Raw genomic sequence first — 26,780 nt, forward strand, 5'->3', positions numbered from 1 at the left:
TAATCAAAATGGAAACTGTTGAGTTTACACATTAACCAACATGGTTCAGCAATAAACATCGTAACGCCTTTAGTTTATGGAGAGAGGATGCTGCCATCAAATTCAAAATGGGCTAATATTTTTCTTTAAATGTTTCATTTTCTCACTTTGTTTAAAATACTGGTTTATAGGATTTGCAAATGATTGCATTCTGTTCTTAATCATATTTAACACAGCGGATCAAACGTGGGGAAGTGGGTGTTATATTCAGATTGTGGGATACATTTAGGAAATGTAAAACTTTTGATGTCAATGTTGTTTATTTGCAGGCAGTGGCGGTCCTAGCCTGTTTGGCACCCTGGGCGAACAATCCCTCTGGCGCCCCCCCCACACACACACACACACACACAGACACAAATCCTTACACACATTAACATAAAGCTGCTGCACACACACACACACACACACACACACACACACACACACACACACACACACACACACACACACACAGAGAGTATGCATTGTATGCAGACGGCTACCAAACAGCCATCATAATTCGTCATACAATGAGAACAGGACAAATCAACAACTGACAAGGACTAATTAATATTTAAATCTGTAACATAATGTATTGTTTGGAGTTTAGTCTGTTACTGTTTGTTTTTTTACCATTTCTTCTTGGAGCAACTGTAACCCACATAATTTCTGACTCACTCTGATTCTGATAGTTTCAGGATGACCTGCCATTATCCAATCACACATCTGCTTACCTGCATCTTTTGCTCGTTTCTCCTCCTCTTCTTTTCTATTTTTTCTAAGTTGAGCACCATGATGGCTTTGAACTTTTCTTGTCCGTCTTCCATTGGTTTTAATTTTGCACTCCAGTATGAACACAAATCCCCCAACACAAGGATCACCACAACATGATCTAATAGACCGACACCTTAGTTCACAGATTCACTTCATCTAGGGTGCATTTCTGAGATTTCACACAACCCAGGATTCAAATCATGAATACATAATGGACTTGGATTTACAACATTATAAATGAAATGTGCTCTTTTTGGAAGCAGCAGGGGCCCCCTCCCCTCAAACTGTAAATTTAAATTGTTATTGATCCTTTACCCCTGGTCCTAAAGTGTATATTTATTTTCTTACTCTTCTTATTGTTTGTTTACTTGCACTGCTGTAACTGGAGCCTCGTCATCTCATATCTCTGTATACTGGACTGTCTGTAGCGGAGATGACAATAAAGTTTACTTTGACTTTGGCAGCGAGCAGGCGCACCGAGGGCTCTCGCGCTCACTTTCGTGTATAGAATTTCGAAAAAACATTGGTGCAAATTATAAGTCTGTATCATGATGCCTGGTGTTTTTGTGTTTGTTGGTTTGTTTTTATTTTTCTTTATTTTGTGAGTTGGTTATTAGATGCTGCTCCAGCCGGTCAGACTCATCTGGCTAACCTAACAGCAGTCCTGGCCAGGCTAGAAAAATATGGATTGAGAGCAAACAAAAACAAATGTGAGTTCTTCAAGGATGCCATTGAGTATTGTGGACACAAGATCGACAGACATGGGCTCCACAAAACCGAGGACAAAGTTGAAGCAGTCCTGAAGGCACCAGACACTAAAAATGTGAGTCAGCTACGTTCATTCTTGGGCTTAATTAATTATTACCACAAGTTTCTACCAAACCTTTCAACAGTCCTGCACCCGCTGAACTCTCTGCTGCAACAAAATGTCAAATGGAAATGGACAAAAAACTATGAAGAGGCATTTAATTTAGTTAAGTTAAACAGCTCATTACATCAGAGGAGGTTCTGACACACTTTGACCCCAATCTACCACTTCGCCTCGCCTGTGATGCCTCACCATATGGCATTGGTGCCGTGCTATCTCACAAAATGCCTGATAGATCCAAACGACTACTTGCCTTTGCCTCAAGGTCCCTAAATGCAGCCGAGCACAACTATACGCAGATAGACAGAGAAACACTCAGTCTAGTGTGGGGAGTGAAGAAGTTTAATCAGTATTTATATGGACGACACTTCACCCTGATCACAGACCACCGACTGCTGGTGTCCATCTTTAACCCTCAGAAAGGTATTCCAACCATGGCTGCGGCACGCTTGCTTGGGCTTTGTTCCTGGGTGCACACACCTACACCATTGAGTTCAAAGGGACAAAGCTACATGGAAATGCAGATGGACTTTCACGTCTTCCACACATGCAACCCACCGAAGAAATGACTGCTCCAGCTACTGTGTTTCATGTTACACAAATGGAACCCCTACCTGTCACAAGTGCTCAGGTGAAAAGAGAAACGAGCCAAAACACAATCTTGTCAAACGATCTTACTGTGAATGGTTGGCCGTCCTGTAGTGACACTCAGTTCTCTGCGTACTCCACCCACAAAGACCAACTATCCGTTTGCCAAGGATGTGTCATGTGGGGAACTCGTGTCATCCTGCCACCCAAACTACGTACAAAGGTACTGGACTCACTGCACGATGGACATTTGGGTGTTAAGATGAAAGGTCTTGCTAGAAGCTATGTTTGGTGGCCAGGCACTGATTGTGAAATGGAGAATATGGCTAAATCCTGCATTGTTTGCCAGCAGACGCTGCGCCAGCCTCAAACAGCACCTGTACACGCGTGGGAGTGGCCATCCGCTCCATGGCAACGCATTCATATAGACTATGCTGGCCCATTTATGGACTAAATGTTCCAGATTGTGGTTGATGCCCACTCAAAGTGGCCAGAAATCTTCCCCGTAAAGCAAGCAACAGCTGCCAGCATGATCAATAGTCTTTGGTCACCGTTTGCACGCACAGGTCCGCCACAACAGCTCGTAAGTGACAATGGTCATCAGTTTACTGGAGAGGAGTTCCAGTGTTTCCTTGGGAGTAACGGCATACGACATATCACTTCAGCTCACCATCATCCTGCAACAAAGCTGAACCAGCCAGTCGCACAGAGGGGAAACCGCTACAACAGAAAATTGACAATTTTTTTACTGTCTTACCACTCATGCAACAACTGGACACACACCTGCAATGCTCTTCATGGGATGAGATCTGAGATCACATCTAGATTTGCTGAAACCAGACATTCGCAAGGATGTCCAAGATAAACAGTCTTCCATGGTGGAAGCAACAAGAAACAAAACCAGGTTCTTCAATGTTGGACAAAGAGTTCTCGCCAGAGACTACAGAGACCCAAGTCAGAAATGGCATTCTGGCACGATTCGTTCACGGACCGGACCGCTGATATACACCATAAATGTTGGAGCCAACTTAGTCTGGCGTAGACATGTTGATCAGATTCTAGATGCAGAATGTCACGTGGTTCCAGAGCAACCTGAGAGGACACATCTACACCTCAAGATTCAGAAGAGTTTGCCCTCGCTTCACCACCTGAGGTTCAGGGTTTACGTGAAACCACCAATGTTCAAACACCTGAACTTTCCACACAGAGCACTATGGACTCTGACCAAACAGGCAGACGTTACCCTGAGAGAAATCGCAGAGCACCTCAGAGACTGAACTTATAGGTTTCCAGTTCATTTTGTAAGGAAAGCAGTTAAAATGTTTAAGAGGAAACAACCTACCTCTATGTTGTAAATCACTGAGTAGGTGTCATATTTCAGTTTAAGTACAATCTTATGCTTATGCATAAGCTTATGCTAGACGAGTCCAGAAGTACAGAAACCTTGTGTACAGCGTTGGAGATGAAGTTCTTCTCTTGAACATGAAACGTGGAAGGAAGGGAGGAAGACTTGATCCAGATTTTTCAGGACCCTACACCATTCAAGACATCGCTGGCAAATGTGTGAGATTAAAAAAACACGGAAGGAGCAACTTTAAGAAATCACTACAGCATTGACCATATCAAGCCATACAGAAGAAGCCACCATGTAAATATCAGTGACAATTAAAAATACCCAACTCGCAGTCAGACGGTGAACAGCAGCACAGACCTGAAGATGCCTCCCTGCCATCCTACTGCTAACCCTCAGTGCCAGCAAAGTCCAGAGGATTCATTATGCACCCAAAACGGCTGACACAAGGAGTTTAATTGTGTTCCAGGACCAGAAATGCGTGAACAAGAACTTCCCTCCCGGAAACAAAGCTTAGAAAATGAAGGTGACATAGTGAACAACTCTTTTTGACCAGTTGGTCATTTGTTGCCAGTTTGGCGTTGCAACTTAATTGACTGTTGCATGACTTTGTTTGCATTTTGAAGTCTTCAACTCATATTGGATATAAAGAAACATGCAACGTGCACTGAGCTTGTGGAAGTCTGGAAATGGATCTGCCTGTCAGTAATTTTCTATTTTGCCCACCCGCTGTACCTTTCCTATTTCTCTGCGTGTAAATGCATGCCTATTGTATTGACTTTTTTCCTGTTGTGGCCCGTTGGCCTTTACCAAGCGTATCCACTAGAAATCTCATGCATGCCTAAGCTAACTTATCATATTTTTCTTTTAGTAAAGAGGCTATGGCGTGCAAAGGATACTGGGCGCTTGGAGGCAGCTGTTGGACCATACAAGTTATTGGATTCCTCTTTTCGAACACTGCAGGGGTCACGGTGGTTTCTGATGAGGTAAGAGAACTTATCATTATTGAGTCTGATTTCGAGGTTCTGCTCCTTCTGAAGCATTTGCAGTGCAGAGACCATTAATAGTTTAAAATGTGCGGGTAGGTGGGGGGGGGGGGGGGGGGGGGGGGGTTATATTGCAAAACTCTGATAAGGTTTCACCCATTCACTTCAACAGGAAAAAATGTTATCAACCACAACACAGATGTTGTGACATCTGTGACATCATAATACCCAGTTTCAGTATATGCAGAAAGAACCTTTATCAGCAATTCTATTCCTTTAGATGTTTTTGTGTACAGCACTCAAGCAGTTACTTCAAAAATTGTTGCTGTTGTTGTATAAACTCAGATTTTTCAAAACAGGTCATTGATGCATATCTGCACCGTGTTATTGACAGACGAAAGGTAAGTAAGAAATGTCATTTACCTACTAATTTTGAAATAAAAAAAAAACCCTATTTACTGTTCTATAACATTTTTCTATACTTGTGCAGAATGCTGCACACCTGCTCTGTTCAGTAGTTGCAAGCTCGTTGTTTTCTGGGCAGTTCAGATGCCTCAACTGGTATGTTGAAAGCTCAGAAGTGGTCCAAACAGTTGACTCCTTTCTGTTGCTGAGGAAAGAGTTCGGTTCCTTTAAAGAAGACTATATTTGAAAACACCCTGAGACGCATGGTACCTAAGTAAATCCAAATTACTCTGCACTTCCAATCCCACAGATGAAGTTCCCAGTTGAAGACGTGGCTGTGCCCTGTGAACTTTGGTACACACTGGATTCTTGTGGTATGTGTTCATTTTGTTATTAATTTGCATAATTTGTTGTGAAGCAGTTTCTTGCACAAAGTGTTATTTTTAAATAAGTTTTCAGTGGCACAAACAATTGTAATTTTTAATTTAACTTTTTCTTTAGATTGTCAACATTTCTGCACAGAAAATACTGCTCATAGACCCCATGGGAATGAAGGTGTTTATGACAGGAAAATTCTGCGCAACTGGAGGTATGTATGATACTGAGGTGTTATTCTTAGATTAAAAAAAAAAAAATCTTGTTTCATTACAAACACTTTTGTTCAACTAGGAATTTTCTGAGGATGAGAGGGCATGAAGACACCATGGAGTGGCAGTTACAGACTATGCAACACAACAAGCGACAGGATTCCTGCAGTTGTGGAGTTTTACTGTTAAAGGTAACCCGTATTCAAATGATTCAGTTTCTTGTTAGCTAGAATTAAGACTTTAAGTGAATTTAAGTGAAGTGAAAGTTATTTCGGTCAACAACAACAAAGATGATCATTTTACATAGAAGTACTTAATCATACAGTAACTGAAAAAGGAATAGGCTGAAGCCTTGTGGCTTATAATTATCCTATCCTTTACCTAATTAAGACTTTACATTCTAATTATGATCAATCTCACAGTTTGCAGAACACTACCTTGATTTTGGAGAGGTCGGTGAGGTGTCAACCACTACAGAGCCAGTTGTGCTGGAGCGAATGCAGATAGCTTGCACCCTACTTGAAAATCGAGGTAAGTCCAGTAAAGTCCTTATCACATTAGTGCGTACTTCCAATTTAAATAGTGCTTTTCAAACAGCACAGTACAAATAGTGCTCTTCAAACACTTTCAGATAAGACCCTTCTCAAAGTCTAATTTAGACTAATTTTCCAGGAAGTATATTTGGAAAAAATGTACTATTATTTTTTAATTATTCAATAAATAATGTTTGATTAAAACCTAACTATGATTGTGTTTCAGGGAACGCTGAGGACTACTGCATTGTTTGCTCCATGTTAGATGCTAACGCTGACCGCAGCATGATTGAAATGGTAAAACAAAACAAAACAAAAGAAACACATAAGTCTTAGTATCATTACTTGCCAATCATAATTAAAATGTTGAGTAATAGTATTCACCAAACAGAATATGAGCCATTTATTTTTCCTTTCCAGGTGCAGTATGAATCTTGCCAAAGATGGGCACATTTTGCATGTGAAAAATATAAAAAGAGCAACCAAGAATATAAATGCCAAAAATGTAGCCAGAGTCAGACAGAGACTGTGCAGAGACTGTAGAAGGACAGAGCAGCAGCAGAGCAGTCCAGATACACTGATGATCCTCTGTCAGATCCAGAGGGACACACAGGGATGATGCTGGACTCTACATTGTGTCTGACAGTGGAGCTGTTCTCAGAGCAGTTCACTCTGCAGCACTGACAGTCATCTGCACTTCTTCTCATTCCTCTGTCAGTCACTGCTGGATGAAGCTCTCCTCTCCACCTCCCAGTAACATGGCCCAGTCAGAGCGTCTCTACACACAAGCTGCTGCTGCTTCAACCTCTCTGGATCATCAGGACACAGCTCCTCCTCTCTCAGCACACACACCGTCCTGTTTACCATCATCACCTCCACCTGCAGAGAGAAGAAGGAAGAGCAGAGGAGATAAACGAGTGTTTCCAGAGACTCTTCATCAGCTGTCAGTCAGTGATGCAGCACATCCAGTATAAAGAGCAGCAGGGACTTCAGTGCTGGGACTGTACTAGGACTCATTGTTGCTTCACTTTTTCTAATCTTTGGATTTTTATTGAAGTTGATGAAAATGTTTTTCCCTCCTAGTTTGAGTTTGGACTTTCATTCATTAGAAGAACCTTGGTGTGTCCACTCTGAGCTCTGTAGGAACCCCAACAACAAGCCCAACAATCCAGATGGACGGTTCCAGCTGTTAACTGGAGGAATTCCATCCAAACATCTGCTCTCACTAAATTCTTCCTCACCTACAGACTGTGTTCTTCACTGCTTTAAACTTGGAAACGAATGCAGTCATTGGTCTGCGTGCTGCTTTGTTCAGAGAGCTGATTGGCTGTTGACAGTGTTTGATCAGAGCGTGTCAGCCGTTACTATGGTGACCATAAAGGTCAGAAACAGGAAGTGTTTGTGTCCAATCCTGAAGCCTGTCACCATTCTCCTCTCACAGCTTCACTGAGAAGCTGCAGCTTTACAGGAAACACTGGATCTTTGTTTCATACTGACTGTGTTTAGTACAATACTGCTGACAGCACCACCCACTCACTCCATCACTCTACTGACCTCAGAGTCTCCAGTCTGTAGTCTGGACTCTGGTGAAGATCAGACAGCTGCTTCACATCTGGATCCTTCAGGTTGTTTCCCCACAGCTCCAGCTCTCTCAGATGGGAGGGGTTGGACTTCAGTGCTGCTGCCAGATAATCACAGCTGATCTTTGACAAACCACAGTAACTCAATCTGTATAAAGAATGAAAGATGTAAGTTTATTAGACAAAGTGTGAGCTTGAAATCATTCAGTGTTTCATCATCTGTTCAGAGCTGAAGAAGGTTCAGAATGTAGAAGTTTAGAAAATGGAAACTCCAAACAGCTGAAGCCAACAGGAAGCAGCTTCAAACAGGAAACTGTGCAGAGTTTCAGACTATATGTCCTGATGCAGCCAGTTGGATTTTGGAGATTTGAATCTCTGTTCTGTGACTAAGTCCTTGAATCATTTCTTCCAGTTGGTCCAACAAGACAGACTAAGTGTTGGACATGTGTTGTGGCTCCATTAGGGGAGCTTCTAAATGTGATGTGATGGCCCCTCTGGGTCTGTCAGGTCACAGGACTGAAGAGAGCTCAAACTGGGCACACAGTTGTTCCAGTCTGGACCAAAGACTCTATACTGGGACTGAGGGACTGCTTTGACTGCACCCACTGGGACTTTTTAAAGGCTCATGTTCTCACTTAGATCATCGATTTCTACTTACATTTCTTTCTGGGAAAAATGGGGATTACTTTGGAAACAGGAAGTATTTTCCCCAATAAGCAGCCCTGGATTAGTAAATCACTCCAACATGTTCTCAGGCAGAAGAAGCTGTCTTGTTATGAGGGAGAGAAGAAAAAGATTGAGGCACAGAAACTTGTTGAAAGAGAGATAAAGCAGCTAAAATCAGGTGTAAAAGTAAAGCAGAGGATGAGCTGAATAAAGGACACTCAAGGCTGGCTTGGAAAGGAATGAAGTCCATGGTGGGGATGCAGAACAAGGAGCAAAGATGAATGTGATGCTGAATCAGCAGAAGACTTGGACTCATTTGATTCCAGCTTTGATATCATTGATTTCAATGAAGAGCTTTGTGATTGTAGCAAAGGGCTGGTAGCTCTGAGAGTCCCACTGATGAGGTGTTTGTGTGGAAATCTCTTAGTGGGACCAAAGAGAGAAAAAGCCCTGGTCCTGATGCTGTGGGAGGGAAATGATTGAAGTGTGCTGTGAGGAACTGACTGGGAGATTTTCACACATTTTCCAGTCCTCCTTGGAACAACAGGAAGTTCCCAGCATATGGAAACAAAGGTTAAGTGTCCTATGGCACTCAGTGATGATGGTGCTGTGGCCCCACCACCTCCACCTCTTTGTAAAGGAACTAACTGTAATCTGAAGCTTCAAATGGAACTAAGACTTCCTCCACTAGGTGGCAGTGTCTGATGAGAAAGTGTTAGTGGAGCTGGCCTGGAGTCAGAAACAGGAAGATGCAGGATTTGGGCTGAAATGGGGAAAAGTGGTTCGCACTAGTGCCTTAAAGCAAGAAGGTTGTAGGTTGAAGCTTGTTGGCCTTTCTGTGGAGGTTGGATGTTCTCCCACAGTCCAATGAAATGCTGCTTAGGTTCATTGGTGCTTCTAAATTGGCTGTAGGTGTGGATGTGAGAGAGTGCTTCTCTGTCTCTCTCTGTTGGCCCTGTGATGGACTGCTCACCTGTGCAGGTGGACCACGCCTCTTGCCCTATGACAGCTAGGGCACAGGCTGCAGCCCTGTGAGCCTAAGCTGAATAAACAGTTAGCAAAAATGATCCATAGATGGCCTGAAATCCCCCAGTTAGCAGTTTGGTAGATAGCTATGACATGCTAATCCCATCCAGCAGCTGTATTCTACCTGTAAGCTGATCCCTGCTGAGCCAAAGCACTTTTTCATATACAAATTACAACCTTTAATAGAAACCTATTGGTCAGCATCTTATTAGCCTGCTGTTAGCTTCATTCCACAGAAAACTGAGAGAAACTAACAGAGTTGATAAAGAATAAAGAGAAATGTGCTGATTTAAAGCCTTTGAAGTGCTTCAGATGATCTCTGTCCACTTCTGTCCACTCATTCATTCATGTAAGCTTTCTAATGCAGCTTTGATCTTCACAGTCTGCTTCATGAAACTCATTCTAACCCTGAATGTCAGAGTGTTCCTCCTTCTCTTTCCCATCATTCATGCTGGCAGTGGAGGAGATTTGGATGTTGGACTGTGTTTTGGATGATGTGTGTATGTTTGTGTTGGACTGCTGTCTGTAAAGCAAACGCACATTTTGCTTTGGATTTCAGTGTCAGACAGACTTTAAGGTGGAATGAAGAGTTGGAGAGTTTCACAGTGAATTATCCAGTGGAGGATTTTTCTTCTTCTTTGAAGGTTTGAAATGTGAACATTGTTCTGCTGCAGTCAATGGACTAAACCAGAGAAGAAGAAAACAGACTTTACCATGAAGATCCTCAGTGTGGATCAGTATAATATCAGCCTGATGTCTGCAGTTTAGTGTCAGCACAACTTTCACATCATATTCATCTCAGCACAACTAAAACATGCTGACTGACCTCAGAGTTTCAAGTCCACATCCTGGACTCTCCAGGAAACCACACAGATGCTTCACTCCTGAATCCTGCAGGTTGTTGTTCAGGCTCAGGTGCAGCTCTCTCAGATGGGAGGGGTTGGACTTCAGTGCTGCTGCCAGATAATCACAGCTGATCTCTGACAAACCACAGCCCCACAATCTGTATAAAGAATGAAAGATGTAAGTTTATTAGACAAAGTGTGAGCTTGAAATCATTCAGTGTTTCATCATCTGTTCAGAGCTGAAGAAGGTTCAGAATGTAGAAGTTTAGAAAATGGAAACTCCAAACAGCTGACAGAGTTCATACACCTTTGTCAGGGTCAAATTCAAGCAAGACCATGTGAAAATTAAAACACATCATCCTAGGTGAACTTAAACACCTTTGTTCCCCTTTTGTTAAGACATAGAAAAGTACACCACACAAAAATACTGCAAAAGGAAACGGTCGCCTTATATACATAGTGTATAAACTCAAAATGCACATTTCACTTCAAATTAAGATTAAGGCTTTGAACAGATCACATAGTTCAGTTCAACATATAAGACTTTAAGAATGCACAAGCATCTACTTAAAATCTATTTAATTTATCATCCATGATATTATTTTGTACAATTCCAATGTATTTTGTTCATCTCCCTTAAATAAACAGGCAGTCTTAAAGTATGAAATATTCATATACAAACACATATAAATGTGTGTACTGTCTCAGTGGCTGATAGTACCCCACAGGCCTCAGTGTGAGCTTGAAGACATTTATAATGTTTAAGTAGTTTAATGTGCAGGTGCTGACGATAAACACATTTTGAATGAAAGCCGGGGAACTTTGGTAGCACAGAAACAAGTGGCTATTCTTTGTGACTATATGGATCACTCACAATACCATTATTTCACACAAAGGCACCAAATTAATACTCAAAAAAGCTGCAGCAATACACACAAATATAAACAGTACTTGGTGACAACTTTGCTTTTAGCCTTTAACCCTTCTTGACTACTTTTGATGTGGCCTCTATATTTTACCTTTAAAAACAGTTTATCTTGCCAATCTGTTATTTTCTCATTTTGACCAACTGTATCAGCACAATTTATCTAAATTCAGACAAAATTTAAAATACAAGTAGAAAGTGATATTTTGACTGTAAAAACCACACACATGTTTAACGAATCATCTTCATAACTTGAAATGCAAATAGAGATTGTACATTTTTAAAAATACGCACACGTTTTGCAAACAACAAAGTTATATGGTACTATTTACCAAAAAATGCAGCCAAGGCTCAGACGTTTTTCATATAATCATTTCAAACTATTTACAGAACAATCAGGTGTCAAACAATAGTTTGTGTCACTCTAACACATATGAGAACAGCACAGGGATAAACCTGCAGGTCTGACAGCAGGTGTGTCACTCAGCGTTTACACTGCAATCTGCCTTTGTTGGCTTTAAGGCAGCAACTGTGACGATCACTAGTAGAACTGACACAAAACAAAACAACAGCTACACACTAAATACACAAGACAACAAACTAACTTGAGACCAAACACGGTAAACGTCACAAATCTCTCACGTATCAAAACTCTCTCTCTCTTTCGCTCACTCGCTCTCTCTTGCCGGTCACTCCTAAAACTTCCCCCTTTTGCTAAACAACCAAATGTCATGTTTCCATATCATTTTTGATTGGTCGACATGGTACATTTTCCCACCTATAGGGCTTTGGAGCGTGATGTCACGGGAGATGGGCCATGCCCCCTTCCGCCATGACAGTAGGCCAGCCAAAGGATACCATTTCAGCTATGGATCGTACGTGTTGTGTTGTCGGTTGCAACGTTAGATCACACGATCGTGAAGGCAAGAAGCTGGATAACGGGCTCTCTTTTCATCGTTTTCCATCCTGGAGGCAACGTGAGGGATCCCATGTATCCGATATTACTAAACAAAGACGTCAGGCTTGGATTGCAGCGTTGAGACGAGCGGATATCGAGTTCTCTGCAATCCCCAGCTTTTTGTTGGTTTGCTCACGGCATTTTCTTTCCGGTGAGTTCTAAATTAATTCATATCACTCTTGAAAGGCTTTTAGTGTTATTTTCAACGTGCTGAGGTCATAGATAATGAGATAAAACATGCTAATGTGTGATGCTGCAGAACCACATCATGTCGACTGAGTAGCTTATGATTTGGCATTATTGCAGGCAAACCAGCATATGAAATGGATGTAACAAATCCAGACTGGGCACCAACACTGCACATGGGGCATGACGACATACCTGTATCAGACTCGGACCGGCACTCAAGGCGTACGCAACGGAAGCGAAAAAGAGCACCCATCGGAGGTAAACAACCCCCCCCCTCTAAAAACATACTAAATTGCTATCACTGTACACTAATCCGCACATAACTTCCAGATGAATCACACACCTGTCATTGGAATATTGGTGTACATTTACCTTATGTCTAATTTTATCTTACAGGCTTTCGTTATGCAGCTGCAGAGTCTGAAGGTGTGCCCCGTGCAGAAGTGATTGATGAAGATCTGACAGAAGACCAACAGCAAAATCACAATGTCATGGAGGCAGTGGACAGCAGTTGTGTTGGACAAGTGGAGGTTGAGGTAGCAGCTGCAAATGTGGATATACTGAAGAAATGTAAACCTTTTAAAATGATGACAGATTACAAACTCTCAGCTGTGTCTGTAATCAAACCTCTGTAACTTTGCTTCACTTCAGCAGCATCAGCTCATGTTCACATGTTGATTCATGGTTTGCTTCAGTTTTTGATGGACTGCAGAATATTTTGAAGGTTATCTGCTATAAAAAGCCAGAACAGGAAAATCTGCTTCATGTGTTTCTGTTTGATCCTCAGTGACTTTGACACAAAGGCCTCTGCTGTGATGATCACACCTCTGATCAAGTCTCACAGTGTCAGCTTTGTTTTTATACATATGGATATGTGCTGATAAATGATCAGAGTTATAATATTTCCCACTGCCTGCTGTGTGCCGTGACCTTTGACCTGCTAAAGACAGTCAGCTGTGGATTATTCATTGTTGTGTCTGATACTTAGAACTGTGAGGAAGAACACTACACAGTTAATCAGGGTCCCCTCTCTCTGAATCAGGGAAGGTGGGCAGGCCGCGTGTGGGCCGCGGGCCATACGTTGAGTCTCACTGTTTGAAATGTGAACATTGTTCTGCTGCAGTCAATGGACGAAACCAGAGAAGAAGAAAACAGACTTTACCATGAAGATCCTCAGTGTGGATCAGTATAATATCAGCCTGATGTCTGCAGTTTAGTGTCAGCACAACTTTCACATCATATTCATCTCAGCACAACTAAAACATGCTGACTGACCCCAGAGTTTCAAGTCCACATCCTGGACTCTCCAGGAAACCACACAGATGCTTCACTCCTGAATCCTGCAGCTTGGTGTTGGAGCTCAGGTCCAGCTGTCTCAGATGGGAGGGGTTGGACTTCAGTGCTGCTGCCAGATAATCACAGCTGATCTCTGACAAACCACAGTAACTCAATCTGTATAAAGAATGAAAGATGTAAGTTTATTAGACAAAGTGCTTGAAATCATTCAGTGTTTCATCATCTGTTCAGAGCTGAAGAAGGTTCAGAATGTAGAAGTTTAGAAAATGGAAACTCCAAACAGCTGAAGCCAACAGGAAGCAGCTTCAAACAAACACAACAAGAGAAAAAACTCTGAATGTTTCACATTAAAGTCGTACATTTCTCATAAAAACAGGACAAAGACTTGAAAAAGTCGTGTTTTTCCTTCCAGGAACCACAAGGCTTCACTTTTAAAGGTGAAGTGTGAAAGAAATGGACATATTTGAAGTCCAACACCTTTTTCCAGTCACATTATTAAAGCAGACAAACTACAAGCTCATTTTCATTCCAACAAGTCATCTTCTGACCTGGACTAACAACACTGGTCTCTATGTGCAGCTGGCTGTGAGACCAGTGCTCAGGGAGCGTCTACAAAGTGCAACACTGAAAGAACATCGCACACTAGCTGTGTCCCAAAACGTCGGCTGCATCCTTCGGAGGACCCGGTATTCGCGGTCTACGTGGGCCGGGTCCTTCAAAGACCGAAAAGGCTGGAAGTGCGAGGCTGTGAAATGGGACGGTCGAGCCTTCAGATTTGCGTCACCGCTGTGTCGGTGGAGTTTAATAACCTCGGCCGTCTGCTCCTTGCTATCTAAAATATAACAGGACACTGGCGTAAATTCTCGACCGTCTCACACTTCTGTTTAATCAGTTTCCTGTTTAACGTTTATTCAGCTGTGTGAAAATCCCGGAGGAACTTTGATCTCAGCCAAACCGATTTACTCCGGAACAAATAAAACACAGAAAAAAGGCAAACAATTACATTTTTAAGTTATCCGAGTGACTTATATATCGTGTTTCACCTGAGTAGCCAAAGAGCGGGGTCTGAAAACGATGAAGCCGGGCGTCCGCTGCTCTCGCCGGCTGGAGTGACCATTGAACCCCCCGGCTTGCTAGCGAGCGGGTGGGTAACAGACGTCTCCGAAAACGTCGGCACACTTTTGCAAATATGCGATGTCTTGATAAACCAAGCAGATATTTGAAGTTTACACAGCTACTTTCTCGCCTGAAAATATGTTAAAAGTTTATTTTGTGACCCAGAAAGATTAATAAGAGTAATTTGAAAACTTAGTAGCTGCCGCCATTGTTGGCAGCTGAAATTTGGCTGGGATATGAATTCTGGGATATGGTGGGCCACGAAGGACACACCCGACGAATCCTTCAAATTCGGGGAAATGAAGGACGCATTTGTCGGGCACATTTGAAGGAGTCGACAAATACGGACAGCCTTCATCGCCTGGCTGTGACGTAATCGGCCTTCAAATGCAGCCTCTGGAGGATGCAGCCGACGTTTTGGGACACAGCTACTAATTTGCTTCCATCATCCAACCTGAAGAGGAAACAGAGACGCCTCCCCTTCAAAGTAAAAGCTGCTCCTTTTGGACACAGTATCAAAGAAAGTCTACAGTATAACATAGAAAAGACAGAACAAAGTTTTGGTTGTTTTTAAATTGTGCAGAAATGAAACTACACTAAGCTCAATTATGTGACAGACATTTCATCCCATGTCAGTTTGGCCTCATTCTGGGCCGGATTATCCAGCACACACTCTGACCACAGGTCCATGTTGAGCAGGATGAGCTGCTGGCTAATCTGGAGGCTGTAGCAGCAGCTCACAGTCACAGTGGGTTTCCACTCATGAAAAAGCTCTGGCTGCTTCATTTCTCATCTCATATCAGAGACTTTAATGCTTCACTGAAGCTATACTGTGATGCTTCCATATTCCAGTGAGGCCTCCATAATGATTTCAGCTGTTCTGTACACACACTGTGTGCCCTGTATGGCTCAAAGTCTCTGCAGCCTGTTTTTATCTGCTATCATCAGATCTTCATCATCCTCATTCACATCCCTCACACACTCTACAGCCTCATCAGCACTGACTTCATCTTCACTGACTGATGGAGCACAACATGAACCTGTGGAGGCTGAAACACTGTCCTGTCAAACATCTCCCCGTCACCACTCCACTTCTGTCAGCCTTTAAATGAACCCTGCTCAAGTCTGTCACTTCTGTTTGGAGCCAAAAGAGGTTAAAGATTACGCCACTACATTCTTGTCTAGAAAATATTAAAGTGTATTTGGTGACACACAAAAAAGGGTAAAAGTATAGTTTGGGTCCACACATGTCCAAACCCTGGTGTGTAGGCCTACTTAGTATTGAGAAAAGCCCACTAAAAGAACGCCCACCAGACCAAAGCAATGGTGTTGACTTGATCAGCATTAACCCCGCCCCCTGACTTTGATGGGTGAAGCTGACAAATAAAATGTATTTATGAACAGCGATGCAGGGCCAGGAGTAGCAACGTGAATTAAATAAATACATCATTAAATAATTCATTAAATGTGTCAGTAAAATAATTAAAATAGAAAACAAACCAACAAAATATGTAATTAACTAATTTGAATTGTACATAAATACTTAATGAATTATTTTAAATGAAATTAACCGATAATTCATTGTGATTTTGTTTTGTGTTTTGATGAGCTAATAATCAGCTCTCTTTTTCTCATTGTTGTTCTAAGCCGCTTATCCAAAGGTAAGGCACTACCTGTTGAATTATTTCCAAAGTGTGCCAAATTGGACATTACAAATTAAAGTCTACTCACTGAAATTACTGGGGAATGTCTGCTTTGATTTTGATGAGAATCTCATGACAGTACTGAGGATTTAATGCAGTTGGACTGCTAAAAATGATTGAATGCGGTTGGACCGCTAAAGGATTTAATACGGTTGGACCGTGGAAAGCAGTTGGACTGCTGAGTGATTTTAGTATATTAGGGAATTTGGTTATTGTTTGGGGTGGAGCCCGTATTGGTTATAAGGTTGGACCTGCTTCAGTCTTACACTTTTTTGGCTGTTTTACTGTTGTTCCAAAGTATTATAAATTATTCAAGAACGTCAGTTGGACTGATAGGAAGCACAGTGCTCAGAGGTAACGCTTGCCAATGCCAAGGACGCTTAGGCATTGTCCTCGAAGAGGGATAGTCAGTTGGTCACTGTGGAGCTTGGGGCACTCCAGAATAACTAGGAGTTAGAGTCTCCTTACCGTTTGGAACGGTAGTCTGCGCTTTTTTGGCCAGCAGAAGTTGGACTTCGGGCGTGTAACTTTAACTTAAAACTTCGGGGTAAGCCTTGGCTGTGAAATGCCAAAAATAGAGCTTCAGGCAAAGTTTGGGTTGGTTGACGCTTTTAAATTGAGTTAGGGATTTTAGAGATGAGGCCAGAAACTGTTGGACAGATACTGGTTAATTGATCACAAAAAAGTTGGACTTTATCGGTTGGACCGTTAACTTAAATTTGTCGAAATTGTTTAGGCGCTAAAGCTGACAGATGTGACAGTGGTTGTAAATATAAGACGTCTTTGTAATATAAAATAAGAGATCTCTGTGTGAAAGGAGTCTGAGGCAGTGCTGGAGCTATTTTTAGACTGTGTGTGTGTGAGTGTGAAAATGCAAATTAGTCAGCAGTGAACTGTTTAAACCACAGTTGGTTTTACAAATACTGCTGCAAACATTGTTGAGTGTGTGTTTAAGACGCCATTTATGTTCATTAGAGGGCTATAAATAAAGTTTTGAGTTGCCGTAGTGGATGTATAGTAATTGACTGAGTTTTGATATATAAATATAGTGAGTGCACTGTATATATTTAAGACTAACATATTACTTTTAGGAGTAACCTCTCATCAGCAATAAATGCTGGTGTGTTTTATTTTTTCTATTCTATGTGTGTGCTGTCAGAATTAATAGAGGTTTCAATTGTTTTCTTTGACTTGCTCTTTCTGATTATGAAAGGCATGTCTGAAATACTCTTAGGAAAGCGTGTTGTGAGTATATTCCTCAACTCTTGTCACAGTTTAAGTGTGTGAATGCTGTGAGTAGCAGGCTTTGAGTGATTGGGTGTGATTTGTACAAAATAATAAATAATAATAACACTATGAAAGTTGATAGTAGAGTGAGTGCAGAAGTGGAAGTGTGAGAGAAAAGGCGGTGTGTGTGTGAGACGATCTGACAAACGCAAAGAATTTAGTATATTTAGAAGTGTGTGCGTGAAATAAGGGTGAATTGCTTTAGATCAAGACTTAGTAAAACAAGAGTTTTATTAGCCTGTAAAAAAAACAAAACAGGAGAGATAGAAACAGAAAATATGGTTCTGAGCAGCTGCAAGGTTGACAGGAAATGGTGTGTGTGACAGGAACTTTGCATGCCCATAAAAGGAACTGACTGTGACAAGTGAGCACACAGAGAGAGAAACATACGAGTTAAACTCCAGGCAGATGAAGCAAATGGAGGTTTTAAGAAAAGAAATGAAAAGGATATTAATTGTATGCTTTAGTGTGTCAATACAGGTGGACTTCTTTCAACCTAGAATCTTGAGTACAAAACCATTGATTAACAGAATTGGGAGGAAAACAGGCCAGATTTTGGCTTAAAATTTTACAGCTTGACCTCCCACTTGTCCCGATCCTGAGAAGAAGCTCATAGGACAGTTAATCTCCTGATGAAGACCGACAGAACATCGTGGACTTCAAGAATTAACAGCAGGCAAAAGACAGTGCAACTGAAACTACACTGACGATACCAGCAGCAGCATGGAAGAAAAGCACGTGATGGAAAATGCACGGTGAACTGCAGGCTGGTAAGAACAGTGTGACATAACTGTTTAAAGACACTGAATGGGATATTTTGCCAGGCTGGGATTTAATCTAAAAGGAAAATACTGAAAAGAGCAACGGAGAAGAAACAGAGAAGAAACAGACTGTGTTTGCTGGGGATCACAAGACAACAAAGGACACTAAGAGAAGGGCACAGGGGCCAGTGGGAAGGTGAAGCCCAGACGAGTTCGACTGCGAGAATAGAGGGTACAATTGGGTTGAAATTGAAGCCGGAACTCAGGATGGTTTAGGGATGTCCACGTCACAAACAAAGAGGTAAACAAAAAGAAGGTAAAATAAAGAGAGAAAATAACTGACAATTACATTAATGAATAGAAGACACACATACAGATATTACATAGATTTATTTTTAGGATAAAGGGGAGAGCTTATACGTAGAAATGACTTTTTATACATATTGCATTTTGTGCCTTTAAGGGAGTTGTGGCTCAATTCGTCTCTTGTGGGTCACGAGCCTTTGGCTAGCGCTATGATTAGCCAATCTACTGTGAGGATGATATGAGTTATTGAAGGATTGCACACGCTTACAGACACAGAGTCCATAAACACACATGACAGTATTGATTCCAGGCAAAAGGCCTCAAATTAATTTAGCGTTTAACTGAACTTGAGCTGGCCCTGTAACAAGTGACAGAAAAGAGGAACTGAATAGGAGTTTCTTGCTTTAGAGAAGGACCAAAGGAAGGAAAGCATATATTTTGGTTAAGTCTGATAAACTAGAATGAGAAGGTATTGTTACATCAAAGGAGCAAGATGAAATAAAAAGGCTGTACCAAAAACAGGTTATAACATAGGAAATGTGAGTTTTAAAATGAAGTTAGTGTTAACACACAGGAGTTGTTTCAAGGCAGCGTTTAGCTGTGATAAAATGTATGCAGGAGTAATTGCTTATATGTTTAAACTTAATTGATTAAAGTGGTTGTTTTTTTTTGGATCTTTTAGTAGAATAGGCGCTTATAATGATTTTCTTGTGAAAGGAGATTCTAGGTCAGAGTGGAGGCCTTGCAGCAGCGAGAGTTCTGTGTACAGGATGTTGATGATTAGATAAGGCAAGCGACAGGAAACGCATGCAGGGACGTGAAAGCAGCGTTTTAAGAGTTTTAAAATGATGAGTAACGTTGAAGAATATATATAAATACAAGTCAATAAGTCAAGAAGATAATTAGGATCAGGCTTTTGATTAAAGAGTCCCAAAGATGATAAGTTAGGGAGGTGCAGGAAAAGGTGTTTGGTTTGCTTTACACAAGATCTCGGCGACCACAGGGGGGTGAGGATCCTGGAGGCCCGAGGCATGATGGACCACAAGAGAGGGACGCAGAAAAAACCTAATCTTATGCATGGAGTGTTCTCGAGGGGGAGCTGGTGTTTATTACTGGACCACTTAGATGACATGAGGTTGTCTGATTTGCTGAGCCAGAGGACAGCTAGAGAGGGTCAGAGCGGGAGTGGTGACCCCGATGTCCATGATGCCATGGATGGACATGGAAGCAGCTGAGTGGGCCGAGGAGTGACCCAACACAATGTATTGCGACCTCTGGTGTTCCAGAGGTCGAGAGAGGGAGTATTGAGATTGGAGAGATATTTTGCTGCTATTGTTAATAATCATCATCATTACCATTGCATTAATAATATAATCTACAGAATTGATATTGCATTCAGATGTTTAAACAGTGTGTGTCTTTCAGAAAGACTAAGTTGCAGGCTGACAGGAAGTTGCAGGTTTGAAGAGTGTGCCTTTTGCAGAACTGAAACCGAAAGCAGAGTCTAAGTGCAGGTTATTTTGAGGAGCCTTTAAGGACGAGACACACACTTAGTTAAAGAGAATCATTTATAGGTGGAAGTTTAATCATGTTTTGCTCGGGGTTGCAAAAGAGCAGTTTGTCGCAGAACTGCTGCTGATGTGTCAAGATGATAAGCGAGCATCCGGCAGTGACAGGAAGTACCTGCCATGAAGATAGGAGATAATGTTCTTTTAAACTGTGTTAAAAGTCATTGTGGTTTTGATTTGACGTATGCATATATTCTGTTTGTGACGTATGAGGGGGCGTCATTAAATTCAAGCCCTGATGGTATAAAATATCTGTTTATGCTTTGATTAAGTCGGAGATCAGCCCGGTCTGCGAACGGAGCTGGTCTTCCCACGCGTGTATTTCATTAAAATCGTTTGACCAAGTTCTGGACCATGGTTGTTTGTACTCTCCTTCCCCAATATTTGAACCTTAACATTAGTTTACTCAAAATAATTTTAAGACATTAATATTAAAGGTTAAATTATGATAATGAATACATGCAACTATAACTGATGACATAAGAATTTGGATTTTTTAAGCTAAAGCGAAGGTGCTGACTCACTTGGCATGTTACTCTCAAATCCTCCCTAATAACAAGAACATAATTACACTTTAGCCACAAGAGGGCAGCAGCATTAATACAAGTCACGTGTATATAAAGGTACAGTGATTATATTACAGTGATTTTGACAAAAACAAAACAGAAGTTGATGCAGTGTGTTTTTCCATAACATACCAACCAAATTAAATAATAAAAACTTTATAACTTACAGAGCTTTTTTAGAGGCTTTGACCACTGGCAGCAGCCTCAGAAGAGCCTCCTCTGAAGCAAAGTATTTCTTCAGGTCAAACACATCCAGATCTTTTTCTGATGACAGTAAGATGAAGACCAGAGCTGACCACTGAGCAGGAGACAGTTTATCTGTGGAGAGACGTCCTGAACTCAGGGACTGTTGGATCTCCTCCAGTAGAGAACGATCATTCAGTTCATTCAGACAGTGAAACAGATTGATGCTTTTCTCTGCAGACAGATTCTCACTGAGCTTCTCCTTGATGTACTGAACTGCTTCTTGATTGGTCTTTGAGCTACTTCCTGTCTGTGTCATGAGGCCTTGCAAACGAGTTTGATTAGTCTTCAGACCCAAGAGAAAACGAAGGAACAAGTCCAGGTGTCCATTGGGGCTCTGTAAGGCCTTGTCCACAGCACACTGGTAGAAGTATTTCTCTGTCTGAGAGCTTGTTTGTTGCTCTTCCAGCAGATTGAGTCCAGAGTTGATGAAGGTCAGGTGGACATGAAGAGCAGCCAGAAACTCCTGAACACTGAGATGAACAAAGCAGAACACCTTGTTCTGGTACAGTTGTTTCTCCTCTTTAAAGATCTGTGTGAACACTCCTGAGTACACTGAGGCTGCTCTGATATCGATGCCACACTCTGTCAGGTCTGGTTCATAGAAGATCAGGTTTCCTTTCTGCAGCTGATCAAAAGCCAGTTTTCCCAGAGACTCAATCATCTTCCTGCTCTCTGGACTCCAGTGTGGATCTGTCTCAGCTCCTCCATCATATTTGATCCTCTTCACTTTGGCCTGAACCACCAGGAAGTGGATGTACATCTCAGTCAGGGTGTTGGGCAGCTCTGCTCCCTCTCTGGTTTCCAGCACATCCTCCAGAACTGTAGCAGTGATCCAGCAGAAGACTGGGATGTGACACATGATGTGGAGGCTTCGAGCTTTCTTGATGTGGGAGATGATCCTGCTGGCCTGCTCCTCATCTCTGAATCTCTTCCTGAAGTACTCCTCCTTCTGTGGGTCAGTGAACCCTCTGACCTCTGTCACCATGTCGACACACCAAGGAGGGATCTGATTGGCTGCTGCAGGTCTTGTTGTTATCCAAAGGCGAGCAGAAGGGAGCAGGTTCCCTCTGATGAGGTTTGTCAGCAGCTCATCCAATGAGGTGGACTTTCTTGTTTCTGTCAGGATTTTAGTTTTGTTGAAGTCCAAATTAAGTCGACACTCATCCAGACCATCAAGTATGAACACAACCTGGAAGTCTTCAAGCCTGCAGATTCCTGATTCGTTAGTTTGATTAAAGAAGTGATGAACAAGTTCCACCAAGCTGAACTTTTCCTCTTTCAGCACATTCAGCTCTCTGAAAGTGAATGGAAATATGAACTGGATGTCCTGGTTGGCTTTGTCTTCAGCCCAGTCCAGGCTGTATTTCTGTGTTAAGACTGTTTTCCCAATGCCAGCCACTCCCTTTGTCAGCACTGTTCTGATTGGTTCGTCTCTTCCTGGTGAGGCTTTAAAGATGTCTTCTTGTCTGATTGTTGTTTCTGGTCTGTCTGGTTTCCTGGATGCTGTTTCAATCTGTCTGACCTCATGTTCCTCATTGACCTCTGCAGTCCCTCCCTCTGTGATGTAGAGCTCTGTGTAGATCTGATTCAGGAGGGTTGGGCTTCCTGCTTTAGCGATGCCCTCAAACACACACTGGAACTTCTTCTTCAGTTGGGCTTTAAGTTCTCGTTTACAGAGTGGAGCAAATATTTCTGAAGGTAAGAAATTCAGAAACAAATATTATATAATAAATATCATAGCCTTTCAGTACCCTGAAAGGATGAATGTCTCTTGGTCCATTTCTTGAGCTATTAGGAAAGATCAATATTCAGTCTTTAGAGAAATTCTCTTACTGCTCTGCAGATGGTCAGCCATCTCATGCTGCTTAAGTCTCCTCAAGAAGTGGAGTGTGATCTTCAGAAATGCTTCTCTGCAGCTCTTTCTTTCATCTTCATCCTCACCTTCAAACATCTCCTCATCCTCCATCTGGCTCTTTAAAGTTTCTGGGTGATCTGGACTCAGAAGCTTCTGGATCTTCTTCAGCTCGTTCTTCACAAACATGGTGATGTTGTCCTCCAGCCGCTGGAAAAGAAGACTATATGAATTACCCAGTGGTAAATGGACTGGTTCTTATATAGCTCTCTTTGATACTCTGTGCACACAAAGCATTTATACAACATGCCTCATTCAACCAAGCACATTGTTCTATGCTTAAATACTTTCTTTCACACTCTGATGGATGCATCAGAGGGCAGCTTGGGTTTAGTACGTTACCCAGTACATTTGCCAGCCAGGGTTTGATTCACAAACCTAACTAGTAGCTGACCTGCTCCCCTCCTGAGCTACAGTCACCCCAATCTGACTGAAATCATGGAGCCCAAACTCTGACTTATGTTGGACACACTGACAATCCTCTGGTCCACAAAGTGCAGCATAGAGGTGACTGAAAAGAACAAATGTAAACGTAGTACTACAAACCATAACCACAGAGTCCAGGTGTGTTTGATGTTGCTGTGCAGACTGACCAGTGGAAACCTCTGCTCTCTGCTGGTCCACTCTGTGGAGGAGTAATGTATAATTAGCTCATGTTATGTCTGTCCACACACAGACACAAGCTAAAGGTCCATGAAGTGATGTTTGGATGGGTTCAGTCAATCAGATGACTGTCATGGTGGAGCTTTGCTAGTCCTGGTGATCCCACTGAGAATTAACAACTCAGTTTCCAGATGTCTGTAGTTTTCTGCTCAGTTTCTTTAGTCCCAACAGCTCTTACCATCTCCTGCATAAAGCTTTCCCTCCATGCTCAGATGCCCTGGAACAAGGTGCTCTCTTTATATCAGTGACTGGTTTAAAGGGACAACTTGCAGTGCTCGCCAAACTTTGTGTCAGCAAAAGTAGTTCTAATGTTTCTTACATTTATTACATTTTTACATTTTTACATTTTTACACACACAAATCAATGAACGCAAAAACATAAACTTTCCAGATATTTTGTTTCACAATGTTACAAAACTCAGTTCACAACTCCACAGTCAGATTTACAAGTACAAAATATTTATGACCACAGTTTGAGCCGATGTATGTCCCGAGTCTGTGGACTCAGTAGTTTTGTTTTGATTGTTATTGTCTTTTGTTACAATTTCATTCTGATTAAGATTTTCTAGTTCTGAGGTTTTGGTTTCTGTGTTCCCTCTGTACTGTGTTAGTATTGTGTCTCTGTGTTCACTTCCTGTTTTATTTTGACAGTGCCATGTCCTATGTTAGTGTGTCTACTTTTGCTTCCCCTTGTCTGGTTATGTCCAATGAATCCTGCTGTGTCTCCCTTTTCTCATTCCCTGATGGCTCTTTTGTGTATATGAGCCCTTTGTTTTCTCCTGCTTGTTGCTGGTTCGTCTGTGTTGTCTCCCCGTGTCTCCGTTTAAGGTTTCAGGTTAGTTTTTTAGTTTTTTCAGTAGAAGTTATCTTAGCTTCTGCACAGGCCATCTCCACTGCACTTCACCGTTTCAATAAAGCTCACTCACTTCACAGCAGTGTTGGCATCTTGGGTCCTTTATTAAATTCAACATGGCTCGCCCCGCTAGCCGTGACATAAGATGTGAAAACAATATCCAAAAAACATGAGGGACAGGGAATAGTTTTAAGGTGCAGGGCCAACAAACTGAGTCTAGCCATGAACTCAGAGTTGATTGAATTAGCATTTTGAATTGGCTGATCTGAGTTACTTCAATCAAGTCTATGTTCACTTTGAGTTAAGATTATACGTGATTGATGGAAAAGAAAAAAGCCGTCATCAGCAACTGATTCTGATTTAGCAGGTTTTCAAATCTAAACGGTACCCATCCCTAGCTGGCTGTAGTTAAACCTTTACTTAAAAAGCATCCCTAGACCCAGCTGTCTTAGCTAATTATAGGCCAATCTCCAACCTGACAATCCTTGAAAGAGTAGTTGGGGGGAGTCAATCAGAGGGGCAGTGTGATGATCTTAGGTTACAAACTACTGCAGTCAAGTCATTAAGGGAAACAGGATCAAACTGCTCTAAGACAGCTGAGCACACAGGAGAAAGACTCGGATCTGAGGCAGCAGTCGGCGAAACAAGAGCCCTAATAGATAGAAGCTTGTTGTTAAAAAATGCTAAAAAGAGTGACGCTGAAAAACTAGTTCATGCATTTATTACTTCCAGACTGGACGACTGTAATTCATTATTATCAGGATGTCCTAAAAACTCAATGAAAAGCCTTCAGCTGATCCAAAATGCTGCAGCAAGAGTGCTGACAGGGACTAGAAAGAGAGAGCAGATTTCTCCTGTTTTGGCTTCCCTTCATTGGCTGCTCCTCACATACAAGGTCTTAAATAATCAGGCCCCATCTTATCTTAATGCTGCACCACAACACCTGATCTCTGGTTTCCTCACCTCTTCAATCCCACTTTAATACTTGACTAAACTCATTTTCCTGTTTAGGTGTTGAGGCAAAGCCGCCCATCTACAATGCAGGCAACAGCAAACGGAGCTATTTTTGATTCCCTTTGGGTTTTTTCTACTTTTGTGCTACAAAATGTTCAAGCTGATTAAATTCATTAGAATAAAAGTTCAGATAATTTTCTCATATTAATGTTGGAGGTAGAAATTCAGGGAACTTTGCACAAAAACTGGCAGAAATTTCCTTCAAAGATGGCGTTTTTACTTTAATACTGTGAGTACATTTCAGAGCCTGGACTCTTTTACCTTTACTTGAGTAAAGAAGTTGAATCATTATTTCAGCTTTAAGAGGGTATTTTAACACAAACATCAGTCCTTCTACTTAAGTATGTTTGACACTTTGTTTAATCATCATTTTTAATGATCAAATATAATTATGTTTGTTATTTGTGGATTTTAAATGTCCTTGACAGAGACAGATGATGATCATTATCCTGCACTGTGGTCTCAGGTTTGGTCGAGCTAGCACAAAGAATGGCTATGTTGAACTTCCTCCTGGGATCTACACTAAGAAGTGAGTCCAACATTAGCAGGGTCTCTTTCCTTTATCTGGATTCACTTTAGCATTCACAGTCACGTGAAGCTTGTTATTAACTCGATAAGTCAACCCAGGGTTTCAGCTGAGCGCTCACATGAAACACATGGTGTTGGCAGCATCTGATCAATCATATTCATGGAGCCGTGTATCAGCAACAGAGCAGCTGAGTTTGCAGAAGGAAGTCAAACTAAACCACAGGAACAATATGAGGAGATTACACACATAATAAAATACTAGCAGTAACACAGCTGCTGCAGACAAATCAGTCGTGTGATCGTGTGTGAGAGGAGAAGGACTGTAAAGGAGTTTGGTGTTAAAAGCTCTGTATGAATGTGGGAGACTTTGAAGGGCTTTAAAAAGGCCAATATAAAATAAAAGGCAGCAAAACTGCTGAGTGTGAAAGTCACCAGACTTATCAGACCTCTGTGATTAAGACCTGTAAGAACACCTGTTTGTACTTGTTGGCATTATATCAAACACACACGTATATTAAGCCTTTGTTTGAACTCTGGTTGAATTTGTTACTTTCAGACTGTGAAACATCACAGAGGCTGCAGCTGCAGATCTTTTATTCACCTGGAAATTTACTTTAAATGTTAGATGGAAAATGTATTGCTCAGTTTAACCAAAGTAAGAA

At 41.7% G+C, this 26,780-nt stretch overlaps 1 protein-coding gene across 1 annotated transcript; it reads right to left on the reverse strand.

The window, feature by feature from the left end:
- Positions 1 to 13,555: 13,555 nt before the first annotated feature.
- On the reverse strand, positions 13,556 to 23,394 carry LOC146675681 (protein NLRC3-like). Its single transcript, XM_085400676.1, has 3 exons — positions 22,982 to 23,394; positions 21,070 to 22,840; positions 13,556 to 13,751 (listed from the first exon to the last, which is right to left on the reverse strand). The coding sequence occupies exons 1-3, from the start codon at positions 23,187 to 23,189 to the stop codon at positions 13,556 to 13,558; spliced, it is 2,175 nt and encodes a 724-aa protein (XP_085256802.1). The 5' UTR covers positions 23,190 to 23,394.
- Positions 23,395 to 26,780: the final 3,386 nt, after the last annotated feature.

This window comes from Rhamphochromis longiceps, linkage group LG3 (assembly GCF_057381845.1).
Source record: "Rhamphochromis longiceps isolate RC_006_pf linkage group LG3, R_longiceps_female_GT1.1, whole genome shotgun sequence".
Taxonomy (NCBI): Eukaryota; Metazoa; Chordata; class Actinopteri; order Cichliformes; family Cichlidae; genus Rhamphochromis; species Rhamphochromis longiceps.